Below are 26,810 nucleotides of genomic sequence, written 5' to 3'. Positions count from 1 at the left end.
ACGATTTATTTGCGGAATTGTAGAAGACGACACGGGACTCTCCTAGAAAAGCATCCTAATACCGATACCTGAATCACCTTCATTATCTGAAAACCAGACTGGAAAACTATGCAAAGTACAAACTGGAGGGGAAAAACCCAGGGCAGGAGATTCAGAGGAATGATTTGGGAACAAAACACTGCTGCTTTTAATACTAAGCAGATACTGGTGCAATTCAGGGGTGAACCACGGGTTTCAGGTGACTTACCAATGCCAACTAGCATATACTGCCCTCATGAGCTGGGTGGATGCTCCACCCCAGCAGCTCTGATCACTCAAGAACATGGTTTTTTTCCCCCACTTATACCCTGTGAAGCATCTCAAGGGCTTTTAAATGCAATCAGTCACGAACAGCAGCCACAGCAGTAACCCCATAATCCGCTATGCGGTTTCAGATCACAGTTCGGAGACGTTAATCTGCTTTATTCTGCAGGAATGTTGATCAACAGACTTGTGTCCTCAAAAGCATTCTGTGCTTTGTCTGACTTGCAGATCAGCTGTTATCCTTGGACTTTTGTGTCAGAAAGGCGTAAGGGCTTGCTAACTGACAAAAGCAATGTACCAAAGGATTTATGGTCTCTTCATTAGAAATATCCAGTACCAAATGAACCACGTCATGGCTGTAAAGCTGACAACCATAATGGGAGTGTTTTGGAAAACGGGTAGGAGAATGAGAACTGCAGTTTGGAAGTATTCGCTCACGTTAAATAGGAGCTTTGACAGATTATCAGGTTGGATTAATGTGACGTTGGGATCAAATGCCACAGGGCATCACTGTATCCATCAGTAAGCTTTTTGATCACTGCTTCTAAAATGATTTCATCTCAGTTACAATGTTGTAGACATTCAAAGGTCACATCCTGCCCTAGAAAAAGGGAGCTCCCGGCGATGAGGGAACTGCACAGGAAACACACAGCTTTTTTTAACGCCTTCAGTCTTTTTTGCATTCAGCTATTCAAGAAGAGAAAGGATGCCTAAGCTGTACATGGTGAGACTACTAATACTTCATCTCAGAGCTTCCCTTTGAGTCGGAGGCTACGAACGCCAAGACTTCAGAAGTGACAGTACCCTGCGTATAATCCGCCTCCTCGCCCAGTCCCAAACTAAGCTGCACAGTTAAAAGGTCAAAACTTCATACTCTGAAAAAGTTAGATAATAAATACTGATTCATGGCATACTGACCTAAAAAGCTTACAACAGCTTGCCACGCCTGCCTGTTGCTTATGTATTAGGAATTCTTGCATTGTGTAACACAGTTTTGCAACAGCTCTTGAACAACTGCCCACTTAAATGGGAAACATACCTTTTTTAAGCAAATAAACAGAAGTCAAAGTACCATTCAGATGAATTCATTGACGAATGCTAACAAAAAAAATTCCTATCAACTGGTCTTTACCATCATGTGATAATATAAAATCTGAAGGCTATAGTAAAAGTATTAATATGTTGAAAATTTCTTCTATCACTGAGAAAAAGTATCATGGGGGGAAAAAATGAGACCACAACGAACACGTGTGCATGCATACCATCTGCCCATTACTGACATACTTAATGCTCACCATAGCTAATTGCTCTTTGGGATGACTGAGCAATGCACGTGAGAGCCGAGAGGTGCTCTTGTCTTTTCTATAAGCAACCACCACCGTGTAAAATCTTATCTTAAATTTGAATCACCAGTAGGCACAGGCTACTATGTGGAAGCCTAAACTGCCATAAAAATGCCAATAATACAAACCTAATATGATCAGATGCTCATTCCTCAACCACCATACGGTAGTTTCCAGCCATCACCAGCCACTGTAGAAGACAGTAGTGAAGTTCAGAACCTCTCAGGAGATACTTTCCTCTTCTCTGTAACACACACATTCTTCCAGCTGTACTGATAGTTCAGGGTTTTAGTAGAAAATACAGTTTTAGGAGTGGAATGGGCATCATGCAACATCTTCCAAGTTTTCAGGTTTTAAGAGCTGGAGACTCTGTGCTTGACTATTAAGCAACAAAAAAGCAATAGCTTTAAGTTTTGATCGATGATATGGTTTTGACTATTTAATCCCCACTGCCGGTGTACTCCGACACATACATCTAACCACAATGCCCATCCTGACTTACCCCACAAGCAGGTGGGTAGCTCTTTAATTCCACACTAATACTGGTCCCCAAAATGCAGATTTCTCAGTTTAAAACTGCTTCTTTGGTATAACCAGTGTTGAATCCATGTGAATAAAGTTTCCCTAATTTTCTGGCCTTTTTCTTCCTTTTTTTTGGGTGTTGTGTTTTTTTTTTTAAAACCACACCCTTCTGGAGTTTTGTTCTTAATAGAGTCTTTTCATTGTTTTTTTTGGTTTTGTGTTTGGAGTTGGGGTTTTTCGTTGGTTTTTTCTGAACATTGAGAGGTGGGCTTGAATAAAGCTCTAGTTCCTAAATACCTTCAGGCTTTGATGTTCAGATCTTTGCAGCCTGTTCCTCTTTCTATTTATATGCTTGATTATTTGTGTTTTGTAATGTTTTTATTGAACTATTGCACAATGCCCTAAATGCCCATGAGCATGGTTAAGAAACCTTTATTAATGACATTATGAAGATGATTGTTGTGAATTCAGTTAATGATCAAAAACTGACTTAAAGAACCATAAATAGGTTACAGCATGAAAAATTCCCAAGGCAACTAATTTTTCAAGGACTTCAAAGGTGTGCTGGCTGTCAGCCCTCGAATGAAAACGAAAACTTCTGCCAACTGACATTAATAGGGCTAATATCAGTAAACAAGCTGCTAGGAGGCAAGACAGAATTCCAAGCCATGGAAAAAAAGCACACCCGGCTGTAAACAACTGAAATAATTTGGTTTCATAAAGATGAACCAAAAAGCATATTAAGATCCAGGTTCTGATTAGGTCATTACTCAAAGTGGCATTGATGCTTTAATGCTCATACATGCTGCTTTTGGTAATATTTTGAGCTAAACTGAAAAGATGCTTTGGAGATAGAAATCTCATAAAAGTAACCTCTCCCCTTCAGCTGTGAGAACTGTATCTGCTGTTCTGGAAGGTCTTCTCTCAGCGTAGGTCCACCTCTCATGAGAACAGCTCTTCACACAAAGCTTTAGGCACATCTCAAGTCAGAAATGGATCTTTTTCCCCATCCAGTTTTCATGTGTTTTCCCCCTTTCAAAGAAGGGGGTTCTGCTCTCATCCATCAGGACCAGCTCAGCTCGCTGCCCATTCTCTTCTGCATCCTCTGCAGTTTGCCTGTGCTACGGCATCCTCAACACTCCCGCGTCTCCTTTCCACTGTCTGAAGTTAGAACCAATACCATTATCTCATTCTATGGGACTTTTTATTCTAGATACAGGGAGGGGAAAAAAAAGGCACACCCCAGCAAATACCAGCAAGTCTCTCCCTCCCACCCTCACTTGATGTGACCACACCAGATATCCTCACGTCCTAAGTCAAAAAAACTCAGATTCAGTCTGGAATCGAGCCTTCCATTTCTTTAAAAACAGCAAGAAACTTTCATTCCCGTTAAGATTAAAAAAACCCCACAACTTCCCATGAAACAGTAATCATCCAAGACAGCTGCAACTATCAGTATGTGTAATTTTAGAACTGTTAAAGAGGATGCTCACATGCAAATTGCAGGCAGGGTGGAGCAGTGGAGCACCGTCTCCAGGTTCCTCATTAAAGATGCTTCATATTTGAAAAGCGCAACGCCCCTGCCCTTCCAGGGGAACCAAATTAAAACCTCCCTTGGGTTTGCTCCAGGCTTGCAGCCGAGCCGCGGCACGCTCAGCCGGGAGGGCTGTTTCGCCCCTGCCCTGTTCATCAGACCCAGCGTTACCATCCCAGCTGGTGGGGTCCGGGGTCTGCTAACATCGGTCCGGTGCCAGCAGAAGAAAATGGGGCTCGGATCCAGGGATCTATGGTTAATCTATTGTTTCCCGTTAACTCCATAATGATCAGAAGTGTGTCTACAAAATCCTTGCCCAGTAACAGATACGAGCAGAGCCACTGCAACCTGCTGAAGTTTATGGGCTAACTAAATGTATTAAGCTATCCAGGTTGCTGAAAATAGATGATTACTTCGTCCTGTACTCGCTGCTTGCTTAACGTTATATTCAGATACACAATCCCGGTCTGAAAGAACAGCTTGGGTTTGGGTTTCTCTGCAGAACGAAACCAGAAGGGCTGAAGCACTCACGAAACCTCTGGGCTGGCAGAATCGGTGACTACTAACGCAAACCACAAGACCGTAAAGTTTTACTTGGAGAACTTCCACCTTCCCAAATAAAACTCCAACCGCTGGTGTTTGTACAAACTCCCATTCATGTCATATAGTTAAACGTTAAAACCTCTGACGCTGCTACGGAAACAAAAACTCCAGCAAAGGTGCTTAGCTCACACTGAAAATGGTGGTATCGGCGAGCTCCGCTGGAGAGGCGCGAGGAAAAAGTGATGTATGGGAATCTGCTGCCGCTCTTTTTTTTTTTCTAAATTACATAAAACTGCAAGCCTAAATATTCCACTTCCTATTCAAGGATAAATTGTGTAATACACCAAAAAAGGATATTACGCAATGAAAACACGAAGGAAATATGAAACAACATTCTACGTATTGAGATGATTTGCTTAAGAACAACTTTCGGATCAATGGAGGGAATTTTGAGAGGCCTAAACCACAGCACCTTGCTAATAAAGCTACTGTTACATCAGTTATTTTTTCCATGTGTAATCCAAGGAGAAACTAAAGACACTTCACAGATTTCTGAGAATAAAATCTGTATTCCTGTGACATCCCTAAAAGCAAAAATATTTTCATAGCGCTCAATAATGGAGAGATTTCAAGCAGTTTATTCTACCAAATAGTAAATGGCACAAATCTGGTATTCACTTAAAATATTTCCTGCGGCAAGAACCACTGCAAGATTAAAGTGAGGATTTAAAGTAAAATTGCTTTTTGGCATGAATGCAAACTTGCAAAGGGAAAATAAAGTCCATTTTCATCATCATCATAATTTAGATGATCAATTCTTTCTTGGCAACCTTTAACAAGGACTCTGTCATGTACACCAGAGATCTTGCAAGTAACAGGCTTTAAAATTTGTATTTTCCCTGCTAATCCAAAAGCCTGAAACCATTAATTTTAATCACTGATTTTAAACAAACAAAAAAAAAAAGCTGCCAAGCTAAACAAAATAGGGAAACTATACAAAGTCTGTAGAACAAACCAAATTAATGACAATATCATTATTAATGATAACAAACCAGTTATCAGACCAGCGTGTGGTCACTCATATAACATAGCGCTTTTGAGTACAAAAATGAAGGTGAATAAATTGCACGTTGTAACTGATATTCTCAAGAACAAAAGCTGACTTTATTGATTTGCAGGGAAAAGGGTGACAAAGAATAGACAAACCCCACCAAGCAGCAGGATGTTCCTGCTGCGGTGCACTGGATAGCTTGGTCTCGGCGTGCATCCTACTCCCAATTATTGGCCACAGATTAATGCTTACCCTGATCAGAGTTTGAGAGGGCAAGTTACTGAAAATGCATAAGTAAAAGTATTGGTAACAGTGGTAACACATGAATGACCTGGCTACATGAAGAGAAAACACATACAGAGCTCTTCTGCATTTATAAAACAAAAAAAAACCCCAAAAGTATTTGAAGATAATTAAATTGTAAAGCACAGAGACTTCAGAACTTTGGTCCAGCTTCTTTCTTAGTATGAAATGGACCTCTTTGGCATCCAGTCCCAATGTAATTCAAGATTTTCTTGGCACTGAAAACGGTCAATGGGCAATGTCCTTGGGCAACGTGCCCACGGCTTTCGTGTAGGAAGTTCCTATAGAACTTCAGATACAAAACTTAAAATTTTAGCCAAACAGGAACTTTTCCTACCACTTGTCTACAAAGGCAGAATAAGTAGTAAATTAATAAGATACAGAGTGTCTTCTGTTGCAACTCAACTACTGAATTGCCAGATAGATGTCAAATGGTTGGAACGTTGTGCAGAAGGAGGAACACCAAGGATGCGTGTGTCTCGGTCTAAGCCGTGTTACTTGGTCTCCACGCAACTTGTGAAAAGTAATTTGAATCTTCAGTGTCTTAGACTTGATCTTTAAAATGGGCATAACCCCTATTTTCTCTCACGGGAATAGTCTCGGGCTTTATCATCCCTTGCAGATCCTCAGAGGGAGAAAATATGTATACGAAAACTCTCAGAAATGCCAGAAATTCTTCTATAACCCAAGTGCCCTGGCTGCCCCTGCAAAAAAGTCTCAGAATTATAGCAGCAGCGAGCAAAAGCAATAGACTTTCAAGCTGATGAGGCTAAAAAGCAATTCGGCGTAAGCAGGGAGGGCAGGCATCCAGAGCGGAGCGACAGCTCCATCTAACACAACAGGAAACTGCGATTCCTTCTGTAAACACCGGCGGTGAGGTGGGAGGAAACCCAACTTCTGCATAAACAGCCAGGCTGGAGCGGCGGGCCGGAGGAACGCAGCCCTGCGAGGAGGAACGCGCTGTTCCCGGAGCTGCATTACCATATTAATACAATGCTGAGCCCGGGCTCATCGGGGGAGATGACAAATTAATTGCAACTCAGCAACCCGCGGTCAAAGATGCACGGCTCTGGGTGGCCATGTCAGCGACGCTCCCTGCGACTGCAATGCCCTGCACGGGTGCACCCGTCTGCCCGGGGGATGAGGAGGGATGGAAGGGTGCTGGCAGATGCTCAGACACCAAAAAAAAAAAAAGGTGAAGAGCAATTCAGGACAAGGGCAAAGAGTGCTGAGCTCGAAAACATCATTAACAGTTGTCCTGTCTGAACTGGAAACATTAAGAAATATAAGTCAGGTAGTTATGGAAAAGAGTCTGCCTGATTTCCTGCAGACAGATGAAAAGAATATTTCAGTCAACAGGTTAAAGCAGACGTGGTATTCTCTTCTCTGCAGAAGGCTGAAAATATAACAGATGAGTCAGGAATAATTTCTCCTCTCCTTTTTCCAGCCCTGCTCAGTTTACGTCCCTTCCAATTCAGGTCATCGCCATGCTGTACCTCCCAGCTCCACGCATTGCAGGCGGAGAACCAGCAAAACATCCCCAAAACGCCTATTAGGTAACAACGATGTGGTAATTCCTATACCCTGCGTGTAACTGACGGCTGCCTGATCTTGAAAATTCCTCTTAACATTATAAAACCATTAAGGTCTTATTTTAAGTATGTGAGAAACTTTTGCACTGCATCTTTAGGAGAAATCCCTGCTTAAGAGAGACTTAGTTTCAACTTCCAGGAACCCTGGTATGAAGATACCAGGGAATAAAAACAAGTTCTTGTTTTCAAGCTTTTTAAACATTTTTTTTCTCTAACGAGAAACCTAAAAAAAGACTCTTAAGATGCAAGCCTGAAAAAAGCCTCCTAAGACCTCCTAAGATGCTGCTTCTCTGCAGCTGGAGAAGGCACCGATTTCACCACTTTGCTGTGGCAGGACTTACAGTGACACAGAGATGATACACAGAAACATCAAATCTATAAAAGAAACCTCAAAAGAGTAATTAACCACACGCCCCTCCCGCTCTGGGGCTTCATAATTGTACAATACATAAATCCAGCATAACTATATCACAAAAGCCACAATATCTACATATTGAACAAATCCCCCAGCCTCTGGCAGTATTTTCTACACATGTCTTAAGAATCACTCCAAGACCATCCAGATTTATTTTAATATAGACATCAGAAATCCCTGAGTGTTTGGGAAATGAAGCTGGAGTAATGCAGACGATATTTCTGCCACCCTATTTCAAGCATTACAGAAAGGCGGTGGCACTGCCACTGGCGAGACAGCCACCGTCACACAGCGCCCTGCTCCACTGCACGTATAGTTTCTCCTTAAATGTTAAAAGAGCAGCAGGTTTCTATTTCGCTCTCTCGAATATGCATATTTTTATGATATTTAAGAGTTCTAATCATTATATTCACTGCTCCCCTATCACCATTAACTATTTACATAGTGGCTTTTGTATCCGCACATCTATTCTGCTTTATTTGATGGATCATCTGAATATTTTTCGTATTTTATTTATAAGTGGTCTCTGCTTGCCCACTTCTACTGTCTGAATACAAAAGAAAACAAGGGTTAGCCGAGCTTTACCTTTCTAGATAGAGGTCTACATACAGATCTCTGATACAGAATGGGCAGACATGCCAAACAGTGCATATGTTGTCTTGGAAAAAGGAATGAATCATCCTTTTACCACTACAAATGTTGAAGTATGAGATTCCTTGGGGGCTGTGTTTATTTTGGGGGTGGGATGGTGGGAGAGAGAGTTCTTTGGGTTTCTCTCCCTTACTAGTGCTCGGTCCACCCACTTCTTTCCTTCTCCGAAATTACTTTCTGCAGATGTAGATTGACAGATCATCGATGCAGTTTGCAGAACGAAGCCAAAACTGCAGTCTGCAAGTTTAAGAAATAGAGTAATGGAAAAGAAAAGTAATGGAAAATGGAGCGGCAACGCTGGCAAAGGGCAGAAAAATGAGCAGGGACTCATAAAACCTCAGTTTGCTCTCAGCTCTGCTACTGGCGTACTGGCTAACCTTGAGCAAAGCTCTTTATCTTCCCCTGCCCTAGATTCGCTATCTGTAAAATGGCGTAATGACATTGGCCCCTGGAAAAACGTTGTGAGCCTCTCCTAATGCTCTGCTATATAAACTATTTCAAATTTTAGACCATTGGATAATTTCTATGCACGGTTACTAGATTTAATATGCATTATTTTATCCGTCGGTTGTTTGCCAGGATAACTATGTGCAAATCCAATTGCTATCAGAAACATGAAGTGTTTGTTTAGTCTGATGATCAATATTTCTGGTAACAAGCCTGTAACACTGGCTATAGGAACTATTCACTGCGTATCCGACTCTCCCATCTCACCAAAAAGGCAGCTTTGCAGGAGCAGGGAAATGGAAAGACTGAGAAACCCTGATAGAATTTGATGGGAAAAAATGACAGACAGGAGAACGAGGCTTGGGTAACTAGTAACACAGGAAATTTTAAGGGGGTGCCTATAGCATAGCTATGCCATGACACTCGGCACAGCCCCAGCACTGGTGCCATTAACACGCCGCTGCTCGCACCGACAGGACCAGCTACCGTCCCGGTGCCAGCCTGCAGAGTTAGCGTGCAAAAAAAGCAGAGGCTAATGGATCTACTCACACATTACACACATGTATGTATTTTTTTTCCAGTGTGTGTCCATACGCATGCAGACATTTTTGTCTCCAGAAACAAGCTCTTGGCAGAGCACTTGCAACAAATTGCACAACCCAGCGGGCATCCAGCCTTGTGCTTCGTCTTATCAGTGCACCGGGGTATCCGATATTAACCCAGAAATTCAAGAGCTACTCTGGCTGCCTAATTCATCTCCAGTCACTAAAATATGGTAGCCAAGATCTTCTCAATTCACTAAATTTTAAAATAAAATAACTAGTCACCTGTGTCCTTTGTTACAAGTTTAAGATATTATAAGTCTCCTGCTACCTACAGATATGAGGTCAACATCAGCAGTCAGTATAAGACCTATGCATTATTTTATAGCCCTTCGCTATAGGGGAGTTGAGACTTGTTTTTTAGTTATATTCTTCTGTTTGAGGCAGGCGAACCAATTTGGGAAGCACAATGACCTGTATCCAGAAGGCAAAATAAAGTTTTTTTCCTGAACGCAGCCTCCAAAATAACACTAGATATTCACTCGGGCCCAGTTACAAACGCTGTGGGACTTACTGCCAAGTCCAGCCAGGGATCCTAGAGGCCCCAGCAGTTTATGGGAGTGAGGTATGACTTTATTTGCAACAAAAGTTAAGTTCCACAGTACCCCAGTTTCTATTTCTAACATTGCTTTCTTTCACTCCAAGCACACGTAAATTCACATTTGAAAAATATTTTCCAGCTTCTCCTATTTCTTGGACGGCAGAGTCTTTCCTTTAGCTGCTCAGGATAAGCTGCCTCCATCACATCCAAACTCTACTTAATAAGACTCCTGCTGCTTACTCATGGCTTTAAGTATTCCTGTCCAGTCCATAGGTACCTTTAAATTTCAAAGGCCAGAAGATGAAAGGATTGAATCTTTCCTTGTTCCAAATCTGTATTTACCGACTTGACTGTTTGAAGTCTAGAGACTACAGAATTACTGCCGGCTCCCCGGGAAGGAAATCTAGATGTGGAGAGGGGAAAAGGTGAGCTTCTTCAGACAAACCACTTCTTACAGTCCCCTCCTCTCAGAGCTGAATACTTGGCTTTGGAAAAGCTTTTTAATCCCACACTTGGGAATTGGTTCTCTTCTGGAAATATGTTGCTATTTATTTCCATTGCCTTCAGCTGCCTCTTCCCTCCCTCCCCTTCTCCTGCTGCTGCAAAAGAGACTGAGGAAAGTCAGAAGATAATGACTTTCAGACCACCCAAACACAGCAACTGAGGGAGATGGAGGCGGCTAAAAAAATGAACGGCACCGGAGCGCTCATTTGTGCATCCTGGTCCCTAACACCTGGTCCTCCCAGGTCAGTTTTAATAGACTCAACCTGCGAAGGTCTCCCAACATTTCTTCAGCACACTAACCATCGTGTGCCCGCTATTATCTTTCAGGAAACAGCTGAACGCCTAGCTCATAACAACAGTATCAACCTTCCTCTTGATAAATATCTGGCTTAGTTCCTGACCTTCCCAGATTTCTCAGCAGAGTTTCTCTTCCTGCCCTGGTTATTCATTCCTGCACGGCTTGGCACTGCCAGCCCGGGAGCCCGATCCGTACTACAGGCAAAGGAATTCAGGCAGGTCCATCTGCTGCTCCTTCTCATCCTCTGCCGCAAGGATCTCATTCTTAGGCTGTTTTTAAAGGACTCAATTAATGACAAATGGTTTATTGACTGCGGAGGTCCTTTTCTTCTGCCAGATAATTACACAGAGTCACTTGGATGCAATTTCGCCTGGTGCATTTCAAAATACAAAGTCAGCCACTTTGCAAGAAACTGAGTTTGAGTGATGGATTTTTTTCTTCCCCTCGTCTCTGGAACTATGAAATGATAATGTGATGAAGAAAAATAGCAAAGCCTGTATCTGTTAGTGATACACACCTTCCTAGAACGGAGAGTTACCCCTGAACTCACCTCCGCCTTCCCCCCAGAGCAAGCAGTAATGACCTGCTTAATCTAAACCAGAAGAGCTCACATCGAACTCCAGATATGACATCATGGTGCGAGCACGCCTGCGACAGAGAAGTGTGAACCGCCTGTGACAGATGCTAGAGTGCTGAGGACTGCTGAGCTTACTGGGATACCACATTAGGCATAGTAAGCCTAATAAAAAATATGAAAACATAAAAATCCGGTTCAAAAAGGGGCAGAGGAAAGTTAGGACCTGAGAGCAACCACAGGGAACTTTCTTCTTCTTACTCTGGTTAAAGGTGAAAGGACAAATCCAGGTTAGTTTGTATTTTACAGAGCACCACATGGAGAGAAGGGCACAGTATCCTAAAGAGCCTGCCAGCATTTGCCAGGAGAAGCGAGGAGGGGAAGGAAGACTGGTTTAAGTTGCGTGTTGAACATCCCGAGCCGCCTTCTCTTGGTCAGCAGGAGGGATTTAAGAGCACCAAAAACATATTTGCAGAAGAAAAAGAAAACATCCTCCCAGCACGTTGAACCTCATCACACAGAATATTGAGGTCTCGCTGCCCTGACCTCACTCCCGGGTGTGGGATGGTCTTTACACAGTCATGGTTTCTGCTCAGAGGACGTTCACCTTCTTTTTGTGCCTTTGTATTTTCATCGGCACATGCTTTGCAGGCCTGAACACCCTCTACCAACATCTCTCATGTCCTGCATGGAAAATGAAGATTTCTCAGCAGCACTGCCCAGGCTGGTGCAGGAACAGCTTGCAAGCGCTCGTCCGCCAGCGTTTTTGATATGAAAAGCAGGGCTACATCATCTGCCGGAGGCAGAGGGAAGATCTGCCCATGGCACCTGGGGAGGCTGCCCACCGCCGGCAGGACGGGTACCACCGGTTACACTGCCTGTGGCCACACCGCAGGAGGGGAGAGCTGGAAAGGGCGCAGCACCCCAGACAGGGATGCAGCACTAATGAAAGGGGTCGGTCGGCCACCGCACCGTGTGTCACCCTGCTCATCCCCTGCCTCGCCGGACTTTAAGAGAGGTGAGCCCAGGCAGAGCACGCTTCAGCCCTGCTCCCATCCTGTGCGCTCACCGTACCAGTTTAACCGATGCATTTCCTGGCTAAAAGCCACAGCCGGGCTTTCCCCTCTCTGGGATTTCTCCAGACAGAGCCTGTTTGCCCTTTCTGTGCGCCTGGCTCGCAGAGCGAGCCGCGGGCTGATCCTGCACCCCAGAGCACATCAGCATGGTGCAGGAGACCTGCTCAGCACCTCGGTGCCACACGCCTGCACCCTGCCACCACCCCTCCTCCCAGCAGTGTTTTAGGGCCGAGGCTATGTGAAATTTTGCTTGTGTCAAGACTCACGATTCTCATTTTGCATAGGAAAACATCCCCCTTACGCACACAGACCCAGAGCACCCTCCCCCTGCCTCTCCCGCATCCTCTCATAAACACGCCTGCTATTTGAACAGATGCACTGGGAATCACTGAAGGACAAAAGGAGCACCGGGAGTGGACCGTAGTATATGAAAATTGAAAAAGACAAAAAGTTTTACCTTATTTTATGCAATATACACAATATTGTACTTGACCAGCTACTAAAGTGAGGTGAAACTTAAAAACAACAACGAAAAGTGCTTTCCAAACACTTTCTCTACATCCCCGTTCCCTCGTTTCCCTGGGCCATTGCACTGTATTCACCAAATTATTTATATAGATATGTTATTACGAAAGCATAAAAATATTTTACCAAAGATAACTCCATCTCTAGGTAGCAAAAGCACTCCTGAAAATGAACTCAAAATAAAATTAAAAATTAACAACTCTAAAGGGGTCGCATATTAGGCAATGGCTTTTCAAAACGGTGGTTCAATCTGCCTCCAGGGAACTGGCTTTACAGCCTACTCTCCATTTCTTTTTATTTTAGGTTCTTTACATATGAAAAAAGCTTTGCTTGCAGCAATGTTTGCTCTGGTCTAGGGATAAACATGTGCTACTGGCTGGCTTCTCTAGTACCTTCCTTCTGTCCCTAGTGATGCAGAAAATAAGCATCGCTCCAACCGGAGGTGCAACAGGGCAAAATGACTGCCTGGATGTACACATGAGGTATCTACTACAGTGGAATTTTCCTATACAGGGTCTATATGCAGCCTATACATTTTCTGTACAACCTACTGGAGGCACGTATTACTCTCCAGCTCAAACACAGCCCGAATTCTGCAAACGTTCAGCAGAAAAGACTGAGAAAACAATATCGGCTTCATGAATTGAAAACAAAAATCACAAGGCATTATATTATACTGGACATCAGGAAACTGCAGCGTGAAAGCTTTAATTGTCTCCAATGTCAGTAAATGCCAGCAATGTTCCACAGAGCACAACGCAGCTTTGAAACCCAGGGAAAACCAGTGGTACAAAAAACCTGATTGTATCGATACCAAAGCTGTAAGTTGATCTGTAATGCAGGATCAGTATTTTGCCCAAGCTGAACATATAGTCACTATACATCAGAATATTCTTCTGCTGGAGAGACGATGGCTAAATCTAGAAAAAGATCTGCTTTTAAAGGGAGAAGTGCAGAAATGGTACAACCTATACCAAAAGAATCAATCCTCAGTGAAACACCACTAACTTACTAAAAGATGACTCCCGCTTCAGAAACGAAGGCTTAATTCGTGCTAATTTTTACATATCACCCCCTAAACACGCTGAATGGCTTGGAAGAAATATGCAGCCTTAGCTTACAAGGTTCAAGCCAGCCTGTATTAGGGGTTGCATTTTGTAGAGATCATCCCATGTTTATGCCTAGCACGGTTTTGCCTTGCTGTGTCACATCCTGCACCCATCATTCCTACAAGACTGAACGCTTCACCGGGCTGTTGAGTCCATCAACTCCATCTGCGGAGCCAGTTTCATAACCTGGCAACGTGTCTTTATATGGTTTACAAATAATTAGCATCCGTCCCGCAGCTGAGTACTCGTTACATCCGATTCAACTAAAATAACAACTAAATAATAATAATGCTGAAGGAAAAATACTACTAGTTATATTGTTACTTCTCGACGGCCACTCCCATCCTCCAAAAAAAAAAAAAAAACACCAAACAAAACACCACCAAAACCCTGAAGTCAGCTTAACACGCTGTTTAGTTACAAGCATCCCCCTCCCTAGCAAATCTATTATTAATAATCAAGCGCATCTGCTAAAACGGGCAAAGGCAGCCAGCTGCCTGCTCTTGCCGACACGGACACGCCGCGTTCATTCGCTGCGATCAGATTTTAACAGCTTCTGCATTCTTGGCTTTATTTCCCAGGGCATTTCTTTGTGACACAGCGCCCGGATGGGAGCGCACTCAAGTATTTCTCCAAACTTTGTTGAAGCCGCACAGCCGGACTCGGGTCCTCATCCGTACCGGCTTCTGGAGTTTTGTAACCCAGTTTTGAGGCCAGCATCGCTTCTCTGGGGGGAGGGAAGCAGGAGGGAGGTGTTTAAAGTTGGATATAGGGTTCTTTTTCCCCTGACACTTGGCAGACGAAGACAAACACTGCATTCTTGCTCTAGTTTCTCACTGAACTCGAATACCAAACTTGAGCCAAGGCCAGCCCTTTTCTTTGGTCCTCTCCTCGTGATGGCAGCCACCAAGCGGGACGGGATGCCTTTCTGCCGCGGAGCTGCTGGCACCGGCGCGGCGCGACCCCTCTGCTCTAGACCCCTCCGCTGCAGCGGCAGCGCCCCAAGCACGGGAGTCCTCATCCAGGCGGAGCGGGCAGAGGACGACCGGGCCAAACCTCGACGCCCGCGAGGTCCCGGCTCCGCAGCGCCCACCGGGACGCGCCCAGCCCGGCTTCACCCCCCCCGGCTGCCCGCGGGGGCCGCCCTTACCCTGCCCGCAGGCTCCGCGCTGGATGGCGATGATGGGCGGCTGGCGGAGGCGCTCGGCGCGGCGGCTGGCGGCCCGCAGCTGGCAGGGGCTGGCGTAGGTGACGGCGTCGCTGCCGCAGACGGGCTCGCTGCTGGAGCACTGGCAGCGCCCGGCGCCCGCCCGCTTGCGCACGGTGGCCGAGGCGGGCACACCGCCGCCGGGCGGCACCACGCACTCGAGCCCCTCGCCGCAGGGCGGCCCGCCGCCGCCGCCGGGCCCACCGCAGGGCTCGCCCTCCTCCGCCCCGCAGACGCGGCAGCAGCCGCAGGCGTCCAGCACGGCGCCGCCGGGGCAGGAGGCGGGCAGCGGCGGGCAGCGCGACCGCTCGCAGCGCTCCGGGCAGGCGGGCGGCGGGGCGGCGGCGGCGGGCAGCAGGGCGGGCAGCAGGGCCGCCAGCAGCAGGCTCCAGCCCCACAGCGGCATCGCGGCGGCGGGCGGCGAGACGAGGCCGGGCGAGGACGAGGCGTGGGGCGCTGAGCGCGGCCCGGCGGGCGGGCGGCTTTAAGCGGCGGCGCGGGGGGCGGCGCGGCCGGGGAGGGCGGCGGGGCGGGGCGGCAGCGGCGAGAACACCCCCCCCCGGGGCCGCAATACCCCCCCCGGCCAGTAACAAACCCCCCGGGGCAATAACACGCCTCCCCCGGCTAGTAACAAACCCCCCGGGGCAATAACACGCCTCCCCCGGCCAGTAACACCCACCCCCCCGGGACCGTAATACCCCCCCCCCCGGATAGTAACACCGCCCCCCGGGGCCGTAATACCCCCCCCGGGGCAATAACACACCGCCCCCGCCTGCCCCGGGCAGTAATACCCCCCCCTGGACAGTAACACCGCCCCCCCCGGGGCCGTCATATCCCCCCCCCGGACAGTAACACACACCCCCCCGGGGCCGTGACGCCCTCCCCGGACAGTAACACACCCCCCGGGGCAGTGACACCCCACCTCGCCGCCGCCTTGTCTTTTTGGGGGCAAACTGAAGCGGTCCGTTACCGTTAAACTTGGCGTTGAAAGGCGCGGCCGCGATGCAGCACCAAAAACCCGACAGACGAATTAAGAAAGGCGGCTGATAACATGCTCCTGCCAGCAAAGGGGAGGTGGAGTTGAACGCTCTTCCCCACTTCAGGAATTACGGGAACGGCAATCTAAAGTAAGCGTCGATTACATTTCTGTCTGATAAGAAGATGGGTGGAAGAGCAGATGCGGAGGGCAGGGCCGCCAGCCCGTCCCCTGGTAGAAAGAGTAAAGCGATAGATGCAAATGTATGCAAATGTAAGGCATCCCGCCGGGAATGCCGGGTACTCCCGCATTTGGCGACCTGAGACATTCCCGGCTCGGGAAGGACCCGGGAGGCGATGGCCGGCGCTGAACCTCTGGTACCTAAAGGCACCGGGAATGGGAGGAAGGCTGCTCCCGGGTCGCTTCTGCTCGCCCTCTCGCTTCACCTGAGGTTCTCAGAGCCTCAGGGTAAGGTGGATACTAGCAATTAGCAGAAGGTTAATCAACCGAAAGAAAAAAAAAAAAACAACACAAAACTCTAGTCTTCCATCATCCCACAAGCAGGCTGATCCAATTTATCTGGCAGCTGTGCAACCGCCAGAACCCATGGACAGAGGCCTCTTCGCCATATGCTCTTTTAGCCCATACAAGGTGGTTTGAAAGGCAGTTTAATTACACACAAATACCTTCCGAGGGAAAAGACAGCGTTTCCAAAGCAAGTAGGGAAAGGTATAACAAGAACTAATAGCTGGAAATTGAGCACAGCCAATTTTTTAATTACGAGTTGATTAAACTTTTGGACAGACTACCAATCTGTAATTATTTAAGTGTATCTTTATCAGGCACCACCTAACGAACTTTACAAACCATTAAGCAAAATGAAATGCTGTTAACTGTTAGATGAGCCGCAACTAAGAAATTGAGGATACCAGCAATGCATTAATACAGAAGAATACAAAGTCTTTTCTCCTATGAAAAGTGGAATAATCTTTAACAAGGAGCCACCTGAGCAGGTGGAAGCAGCACCCCAAGTGTCAGAATTCAAACCTAATTGTTCCAGGGAACATTATAAAATCTTATCAAACCGTGACCACAAAACCACAAATGTGCAAAACTTACTTAACTGCTTGGTTAGTACCTGAAGGTGGGAAACCACGTAGACGCCAACATTCCCAATAAAAGCTCCAATACGAACCCCTTACATCTGCTCTTCTCCAATAACTTCTACGCTGTGCAAGACAAGAGTTTTCAGGAGGATTACTTGATTTCAGAAGTGACCAAAGTAGTAAAGTAGTAATCTGGAAAAATTCACAGCAAAACTTCCTTGGTATGAAAATCATTACAGTGTTAAAAAGTCTAAGAAAAAGTTTGAAAATGTTTATAAGTTTAAATATTTTTAAATGTATGTATATATATAAAAAAATATATATATAATATGGATAAATAGCATGGTAAAGTGTTTCCAAATTACTATTTGTTTATCCATTACTTATTGGCTACTTTTAGTAAGCTTCAGGGTTTGTTTTGGGTTTTTTGGTTTTGTTTTGGTTTTCCCTTTACTTTCAAACAAAGACAAGTCTTTAAGGAAAGATGAATAGTTTTTAGTAAAGAAAAAACAAACAAACAAACAAAAAACAGGTTCAGAAAAGATCTTATAAGCTCCTATTTGGAAGGAGGAGCAAAATATTCAAAGACCAGTGAATTATAGCGAACTTAGTCCTACCCCGCCTGGAAAGGCTATCTGCTTTTCGATCACGTTGCCTTTGTCAGATGACTTACTGTCTGGAGCCTTATCTCCGTAGGTAGGAAAAAAGTACATGGTGGGAAAACTCCTTGTTCAGTCATCTTCTCTCCATGGATGTTTGTGTCTTTTTGAGCTTGGCACCCTTTGATATCGGTCATTCTAGGGAGCAAAGGCAAGGCATAATGAGAGGCTCAAAATGCATTAACAAAAGCCCTGTTGACAGAAACCCGCTCGGAATGGTTATAATTCAGTAAGTCAATACCCTAGTTCAAAACCTAAGTGAATGCATCCTTACCTCAAGAAAGGATTAATTAATTAATGAAAGTATAACGTGTTTACTTAACTGTTTATCTTACAAAGTTTGCAAATCTTAAGCTAAATATTTAACTACTTCAAGAACTACTGCAAGTTTATAGTATTCTCACACAAAAGTTTGAAACACCAGTTGAGTATATTTATCTTTTCCATGATGTACGATTCTTTTTTTGCACAATTCAGCCAGCACTATCAGCTTCAAGCTCTTTCACAGACTACTAAAGACCTGTCATACACTAACCAATATTTTTTCTTAAATAAATAGCACAGAACAGGGAAGTACGTTTGTTGATAGATAGTCAAGGGTTAAACACTGCAAAGGAAATAAAATATATCCCCAGGTCTTATGTGAAAACCATTAATTAGGAGTTCACTTTCAAATAAGTGGACTAGTATTGAGGACCTTCTGTTGTTACGTTTTTTGTTTCTTAAACCAGGTAAGGATGTGAACTTCTACTGAGTATTAAAAATATAATATTTTATAACATGAATTCTATAGGTTTCACACAGGTGCACACAACTGGAAAAAAAACCCAAAACCATCTTGCTTTCCAGAATAACTGAGATAAGTCTTTGGGGAGTTTAATAACTTAGTTTATAGAAAAATATATTTGTTAATTACCTATCTAATCTGTGCAGAAGTGCCTTACACCTGAAAGGCGCTATAAACCCAGAAATTGTTATTTCTCATAACGTTTTCACACAAAACGGCTATCCAAGCCAGAAGACATTTATCAATACTCATAGAGGCTGAAAATGTGGTCTGAAAAATACTTACACTTGAGAGACTGACTAGTAAAATATTTCATCTCCTGCTTTTCAAACGGAACTCGACGATAGGAGGCTCCATCTAGAGATCACATACTACAGATCCTTCTGAAGGAATGGAAGTTTTGATATTGCTGTCAGGGATCCAGAATCTGCCCGACATTCAGCCTCAGCCCCGCTCACAGGAGGGGTCAGGACAGAAGAGATCAGCCTTTCCTGCAATATGACGGTATGCTTTATATTACCGATTAAGAAAGCAAGTTTTCCTGGCTGCCCGTGAAGATCTTGCCATGTTACCCAAGATGTATCATTCATTGCCTTTGAAATCTCAGTTTTGGAAAGCAGCAAAACGCCCTGTGGTAAGAGCTGCTACCTCCAGCGGCTTCCTGGGCAAAGGAGGGAGCGAGGGAAGCCAGCAGCACTTGCCGCAGGATTCTTGCGTTGCTTCTGCACGTGGGGGCCAAGGAGGTGGCTTTGGAGTAAGCATCTGGGCACACATGGAAAGGGTGGGAAGCAAGAAGCAAATAAAGGATGAAAAAACTTGCCAGGAGAGAAAGGGGTTAACATTATGCTCTGGGGCTAGAAGGATCCTGGCCAGAAAAGAGTTTGAGATGTCCAGAATGCCTATATTCTGAGCAAACTTAAACAGCTTGGACTTCGCAGAAAGCTTTTCTAGGTTTATTATGACTGCGTTATGCATTTTGCTTCATTCATTAACGGCTTTCTCCCAGATTTTCTGTGGGGAAAAAGTATGCTGTCCTGCATACTTTTGGCCAGGATGTAACACCCCCCAAAACCCCAGGACTAATCTACTTTATAGGACTTCTCTATGTTGTTAAACAAAGATTTACTTTTTTTTTTTTTTAAATAAAAAACCCCATCTTTTTAAAAAGGTATGCTGGATTCATTGCTACATACAGAAAAAATGCCATTACTCTGAAAGAGAATGGCTGCAAACCAGGGAATTTAAAACTACATATTCTTTTCCAGATATGAACTCAGCCCTGCTGCTTGACAAGCATAGCTGTTGGCATAATTTACAAAATAAACGAATGATCAGGGCGCCTTTTGTAAAGCCTCCCATGAAACCAAGCAACCTGCCCCAAGAAACAATTGCTAATCCGAACAAATTAAATATGGATGTGTGCAGACGTGGTGGTTTTTCCTTGATGTCAGAGGGCAGTCCTACAACTAGGAGTGCAAGCATTACATTACAGGCAGGGACTGCAAAACAAGCGTTGAAACTTCGTAATTAACTTTCATAATGCTACGAAAACATGCAGCTGACACCCGCCTATTGAGAACAGACATTACTGTTGTGCTCAGTTATCATTAGAAGAATGGGGGCAATAGGAATGCAGTGCAACAGAGTGGTTTAAATTCTTAAAAGGTGTGTTCACTATGCATATTGATATGCAAAATTACAGTGCCAACAGTCGTTTTAAATGCAAATCCCTAATTACAGTGTCAAAGGTACCACTTTGAAAAGCAATATTCTACAACTACTACACCACTACATAGTGCCTTTACAAATGAGTACCAGTTTCTTTTCCTCAGAGAGGTTGCACAGAAAATCTGAAGTGAAAAACCAAGGCAGACACGTGGGACATGATTCAGTTACAGAGTAGGACTCACACTTAACTTCTCCGGAGAGTAGCCTTCATTCCTTCACTGGAAGATCTCAGAAGTACTTCAGCAGCTTAACGGCTTGGAGAATCAAGTAGTTATAAAGGTTGTGCTCCAAAACACAGATGATTATTAAGACATTAAATAAAACTGATAAAAGGTAAAACTATACATAGCACAGAGGGCTTCAATTTTTTTACTTCATTTTAACTTTTAGACTAAAAATGCCCTGTCCAAATGTCCCCTTCTTTCATTTCTTCCCTCTCTCCCACCTCAAATTAATATGGAATCTTTATGAGAACATAATGTTTCTGTCCCACACCTTCAGAGTGCACCTTTTTGGTGTGCTCACTAATTTCTCCATCCATTACAATATAGACTTCCTAGAAAGCCTAAAAAAATTAGCCTTTGAATATCAACATTTTCTGTTGATATTCAGCCATTTTTATGACAGGAGATGCTCTGTGATGCCATATGCACTTTTAACTCATTTCTGTACAGAATTTTGACTTCTGAACCCATATATGCAATTGCAAAACCCCAAAGTCAAAAAGTAAAATTATTAAAATGGCAGCTCAGTTACTAAAGAATTAAGTTTCAAACTGGTTAGGTCCCCTCCTTCAATCTGCAGCCCCGATTACTCTGGTCTATCTCCAAACTTGTATCTTTGTGTCACATTACTTTGCCTACCAAAAGCAGCAGAGATGCTTCCTTTCCAGTCCAGTAGTTGAAGAGCTTGTACTCGAACGAGACATTTTAAAGGTCCTCCTGACCAGCTGCATCATTCTGGACAACCAGTTTCCCAGGTACGTGTCAGAGTGTTTCAGCTGCGTTAGCTGAAAGTCAACTAGCTCAGCTCAAGACTCTTAGTACAGAAAGTTACTGCCTTACCCTGCTAGATATACGTATGTCTTTCAAGCAGTAATTAAAGTTTTGAGCATGCACATTTTATACAATCACCTCACACGTACTTGGTTTTCATTCGAAAAAGGCTACTCTTACCAGACCGAATACCTAGCTATTTGCAATAGGTTTCTTTTGTACTGGTTTATCATGGGAAAACATCAGTTCTTTATCATTGATATATTTCATTAGCGCTGTGGTTTGAGTTTTGCTACTTTATAGTATGAAAAAGCAGATTCTCCAAAGTGTCAGTTCTTCAATTTCTTCTTTTTCAACTATTTTTTAATATACTGTGCCTGAAATTGCTTTCCACAGTCTGTAGCATCACGAGAAGCCTCACACTTTCATTATTCACTGGACAAGTTAACAGATTATTCACTTTTTTCCTACAACATCATAGCTTCCGCAGGAGTAAACTGGTATCATGAACAAGAACAGCAGGGAGAAAGGGCAACTTTGTTTTGTCGTCAACCAATTTGCTGCCATTGCTATTCAAAGCTCATAAGGAGCAAGAGTTTTAAAAAACTTTGAGTAGTCCAGTGACTTAATAATTGGAATTTCAAAATTAATTTTTAAGATTCAGAAACATACTTTAAAAGTAAATGCCTGACTCGGATCATGTTTAAAGCTAGAGCATGACCTCTAGGTGGTGCTGACATCCTGTTACTCCATGAGGTTAAGGCATATGCCAGTTTATTAAACCATATTCTGGACCGTTAGCCTTTGGCAGTTACCTTCAGGCACGTGGATTGCAGGTTCAGCAGTTAAATTTCTGCAAATTTCTTACTGTAATATGGTGGGTTTAAATCTATAACCACAAAGAATAATTCAGTTCCTTCTTCATTAAAGGGGCAACAGCAAGTACATAGCAAATGAAAATGTGCAAGACAGCACATAGCAAGACAGAGCATCCAAGTCATATCAGGGACCACGGTTCAGGTCTCAACGGGCTGTGAAAAATAACTTAAGATTTTTATGAAAATAATTAGAGGGTAAAAAAGTTGAAAGCTAAACAGCAGAGATGCATGCGATAAGATAGATGAACTAGAAATGGTATTTTCAGCTCCTTTAAATGAGTTTGAGTTGCAGCCAGTAACTGCATTTTATTCTGACATTTATTACTAGGAAGAACAAACTGTATTGCTGTACACGGATTAGAATCATAGAATAGTTTGGGTTGGAAGAGACCTTTAAAGGCCATCTAGTCCAACCCCCCTGCTGTGGGCAGGGACATCTCCAACCAGATCAGGTTGCTCAGAGCCCCGTCCAACCTGACCTTGAATGTTCCCAGGGATGGGGCATCTACCACCTCTCTGGGCAAACCTGAGTGTTTCACCACCCTCATTGTAAAAAATTTCTTCCTTATATCTAGTCTAAATCTACCCTCCTTTAGTTTAAAACCATTCCCCCTTGTCCTCTCACAACAGGCCCTGCTAAAAAGTTTGCTGCCATCTTTCTTACAAGCCCCCTTTAAGTACTGAAAGGCCGCAATAAGGTCTCCCCGAAGCCTTCTCTTCTCCAGGCTGAACAACCCCAACTCTCTCAGCCTTTCCTCATAGGAGAGGCGTTCCACCCCCCTGATCATTTTCATGGCCTCCTCCGGACCCGCTCCAACAGGTCCATGTCTGTCCTGTGCTGAGGACCCCAGAGCTGGACGCAGCACTGCAGGGGGGGTCTCACGAGAGCAGAGCAGAGGGGCAGAATCCCCTCCCTCGACCTGCTGGCCACGCTGCTTTGGATGCAGCCCAGGATACGGTTGGCCTTCTGGGCTGCGAGTTCCCATTGCTGGCTCATGTCCAGCTTTTCACCCACCAGTACCCCCAAGTCCTTCTCGGCAGGGCTGCTCTCAATCCCTTCATCCCCCAGCCTGTGTTGATACCAGGGGTTGCCCGACCCACGTGCAGGACCTTGCACTTGGCCTTGTTGAACATCACGAGGTTCATACGGGCCCACTTCTTGAGCTTGTCCAGGTCCCCCTGGATGGCATCCCATCCCTCAGGTGTGTCAACTGCACCACTCAGCTTGGTATCATCTGCAAACTTGCTGAGGGTGCACCCGATCCCACTGTCTATGTCATTGATGAAGATATTAAACAGTACTGGTCTCAGTACAGACCCCTGAGGGACAACACTTGTCACCAATCTCTGTCTGGACATTGAGCTGTTGACCACTACCCTCTGGATGTGACCATCCAATTCCTCATCCACCAAACAGTCCACCCATCAAATCCGTATCTCTCCAGTTTAGAGAGAATGATGTTGTGGGGGACTGTGTCAAAGGCCTTACAGAGGTACAGATAGACGACATCTGTAGCTCATGATGCAGTCATTACATCACAGAAGGCCACTAGGTTGGTCAGGCAGGACTTGCCCTTAGTGAAGCCATGCTGGCTGTCTCGAATCACCTCCCTGTCCTCCATGTGGCTTAGCATAGCTCCAAGAAGATCTGTTCCATGATCTTCCCAGGCACAGTGGTGAGGCTCACAGGTCAGTAGTTCCCAGGGTCCCGTTTTCCACCCTTGTTAAAAATGGGTGCAATGTTTTCCTTTTTCCAGTACCAGGGACTTCACCTGACTGCCATGACTTTTCCAATATCATGGAGAGTGGCTTGGCAACTAATCAGCCAATTCCCTCGGGACTCTGGGATGCATCTCATCAGATCCCAGAGACTCATGTATGTTCAGGTTTCTCAGGTGGTCACAAACCTGATCTTCTCTTACAGTGGGAGGGACTTTGCTCTTCCAGTTCCCATCTTGCAGGAGGTGTGGGAAGAGAGGTTGCCAGTGAAGACTGAGGCAAAAAAGTTGTTGAGTACCTCAGCCTTCTCCTCGTCCATTGTTACCAGTTTGCCACTCTTGCTCATCAGGGGTGGTACGCTTTCTTTGGCCTTCCTTTTCTGGCAGACACCCCTATAGAAGCCCTTCTTAATATTCTTTGCATCCTTTGCCAAGTTCAGCTCCAGCCGCTCCTTGGCCTTCCTGACCCCATCCCTACACAATGAGGCAGCATCCCTATACTCTTCCCAGGATACCTGTCCCTGCTTCCACTGCCTGTGCATTTCCTTCTTGCCCTTTAGTTTGAGCAGCAGGTCTCAACTCAGCCATGCCAGCCTCTTGCCTTCCTCTCCTGACTTCTTACACCTGGGGATCGAGAGCTCTTGCACTCTATGGAAAGCATCCTTAAAGATCTGCCAGCTCTGTCCTGCTCCTTTGTCCCCGAGGGCAGTCTCCCGGGGGGTCCTATTGACTAATTCCTTGAACAGCTGGAAGTTTGCTTTCCTAAAATTCAGGGTCCCGACTTTACTCTTTGCCTGACCCATATCCCTCACAACTGCAAACTCCAGCAGTACATGATCACTGCAGCCCAGGCTGCCTCCAATCTTGACATCACCAATTAGCTCACTTGCATTGGTGACCATCAGGTCCAGTATCGCATCCCCTCTGGCAGGGCTGTCTATTACCTGGCTTAAGAAGTTATCCTCAACCCATTCCAGGAGTCTCCTGGATTGCCTACAGCTCGCCATGCTACTTTTCCAGATGTCAGGGTGGTTGAAGTCCCCCAGCAGGACGAGAGCCTGTGAGCATGATGCCTCCTGTAGCAGGAGTAAGGAGGCTTCGTCAATAAGCTCCCCTTGATCAGGCAGCCTGTAGTAGGACACCAGCCACAAAGTTCCCTTTGTTGCCTCCGTCTCCAATTCTCACCAATAAGCTTTCAACCTGCTCATGGCTATCCTTCAGAGACAGCTCTTCATAGTCAATCCATTTCTTGATGTAGAGGGCAACCCCTCCACCCCTCCTTCCTCGCCTGTCCCCTCTGGACAGCCTGTAGCCATCAATAGCCACACTCCAGTCATGGGATTCGTCCCACCAAGTTTCAGTAACGCCAACTAGGTCACAGCTTTCTAGCAGCACAGTGGCTTCCAACTCCTCCTGTTTGTTGCCCATGCTGTGTGCATTGGTGTAGAGGCACTTCAGCTGGGCTGTCGGCCATGTCACCTTCTTAGAGGAACACCCCTTAAGGGTCCTTTGGGGTATTTGTCTGGTGTTTCCCTGTTGGCTCCTATTACCTCAAGAGCCACTGGCTCATCTCTGTAAGACTTCAAGTGTGCTCCAGTGCAGGCAGCACACCTCAGAGCAACAGGCTGAGGGCCCTTGCTAGCACCCCGTCCCTCTCACCTTGGTGTGTCATCCCACAGCTTGTCACCGGCAAGCCTGATATTATCCCCCCCCCTTCAAGTCTAGTTTAAAGCTCTGTCAGTGAGCCCCGCTAGCTCATGAGCAAAGACCCTCTTCCCCCTTTGAGAAAGCTGAATCCCATCTGATGCCAGCAAGCCCGGTGCCATGTAGGCCATCCCATTACGGAAAAACCCAAAATTGTGGTGGTGACACCAGCCACAGAGTCATATAGACTGGGTGCGTCTGTTTAGTATCTAACTTCGTACACCAACGACCTTACTGAAACATCAACTCCATACTGCTGCAATCAAGCTGCTTTTGGAACTTAGTGATGTTATGATAAGGCTGAAAATGTCTAGTTTAAATGGGGATGGGCTAACCAAAGGTACCGTTATATACACATTTCATACCAACTCCGGCCTGTGGTGCAATGGTTAAAACAGAAGCTTCACAAGACCCAGTGCAGTGACTCCGTGAGAAGTTGTTATGTTACGGAGTAAAATGTTGGGGGCAATAGCGTGCACATTTTGATACTAGTGTAACTGCAGATGTGTACATACCTGGAACAATTCAGTCAGGAGATGTCACAGTCAAACTGGAATTTGGGTTACTGTGTACAGGCTATATTAAATATCTTACTCACTGACCGTCCTTTATCTGAAGCTTGCATACCGTTGAGACAGACCGATTAACTGCGCCGCCTTACAAAAGGGAAAAATGGGCTCAGGAAATGCAGTCACTCAAGTGTGTCTGCTGTACAGATAGTGAGGTGCTTCCAGATGTCATATACGTGCCATTATTTCAGGAAAGCATTTTGAGAGAGAAATTTTGTTATGCAAAAACATGCCAGAAAAATGCATGTTACATTCTGTTGTGGTTTTTTTCCCTTTCAGACGGTGCCTGAGTGTTTCCAAATGGTTGACATTACTATGCATCATCTCTTCCCTTCCACTGATTAAAAAGAAACCTGATCAACTTCCCTTGCATAACATGTAACAATTCCACAGAAGAAACCGAGAACAGTAAAAGAAAAACAGCTCATTCTGTTCAATTTCTTTCTTAGGCTATGCAACCTGATCAGATTTGAAGTAGTAAAAAGACATTACAGCTGCATAAGAGATAATCTGACCTCTTATATGATAAAAAGGAATATATTGTTCTGAT

General features: G+C 45.0%; 1 protein-coding gene and 1 long non-coding RNA gene across 2 annotated transcripts in view; both read right to left on the bottom strand.

Moving 5' to 3' along the window:
- Window positions 1–15,560, bottom strand: part of HTRA1 (HtrA serine peptidase 1) — a 34,501-nt gene extending 18,941 nt beyond the window's left edge. Inside the window, exon 1 of the mRNA XM_075155235.1 lies at window positions 15,084–15,560. Within this exon, the coding sequence (XP_075011336.1) occupies window positions 15,084–15,546 (463 nt within the window). The 5' untranslated portion in view covers window positions 15,547–15,560. The remainder of the gene's footprint in view (window positions 1–15,083) is intronic.
- Window positions 15,561–17,088: 1,528 nt separating this feature from the next.
- Window positions 17,089–26,644, bottom strand: LOC142084461 (uncharacterized). The gene is made up of 5 exons (XR_012674376.1): window positions 26,207–26,644; window positions 21,260–21,396; window positions 20,579–20,681; window positions 17,896–18,019; window positions 17,089–17,345 (listed from the first exon to the last, which is right to left on the bottom strand). It is a non-coding gene; the product is annotated as an uncharacterized LOC142084461 (long non-coding RNA).
- Window positions 26,645–26,810: the final 166 nt, after the last annotated feature.

Source organism: Calonectris borealis, chromosome 7, assembly GCF_964195595.1.
Source record: "Calonectris borealis chromosome 7, bCalBor7.hap1.2, whole genome shotgun sequence".
NCBI classification, from domain to species: domain Eukaryota; kingdom Metazoa; phylum Chordata; class Aves; order Procellariiformes; family Procellariidae; genus Calonectris; species Calonectris borealis.
The sequence above is the reverse complement of the archived record's forward strand: the minus strand, read 5'-3'. Positions and strand labels throughout refer to the sequence as shown.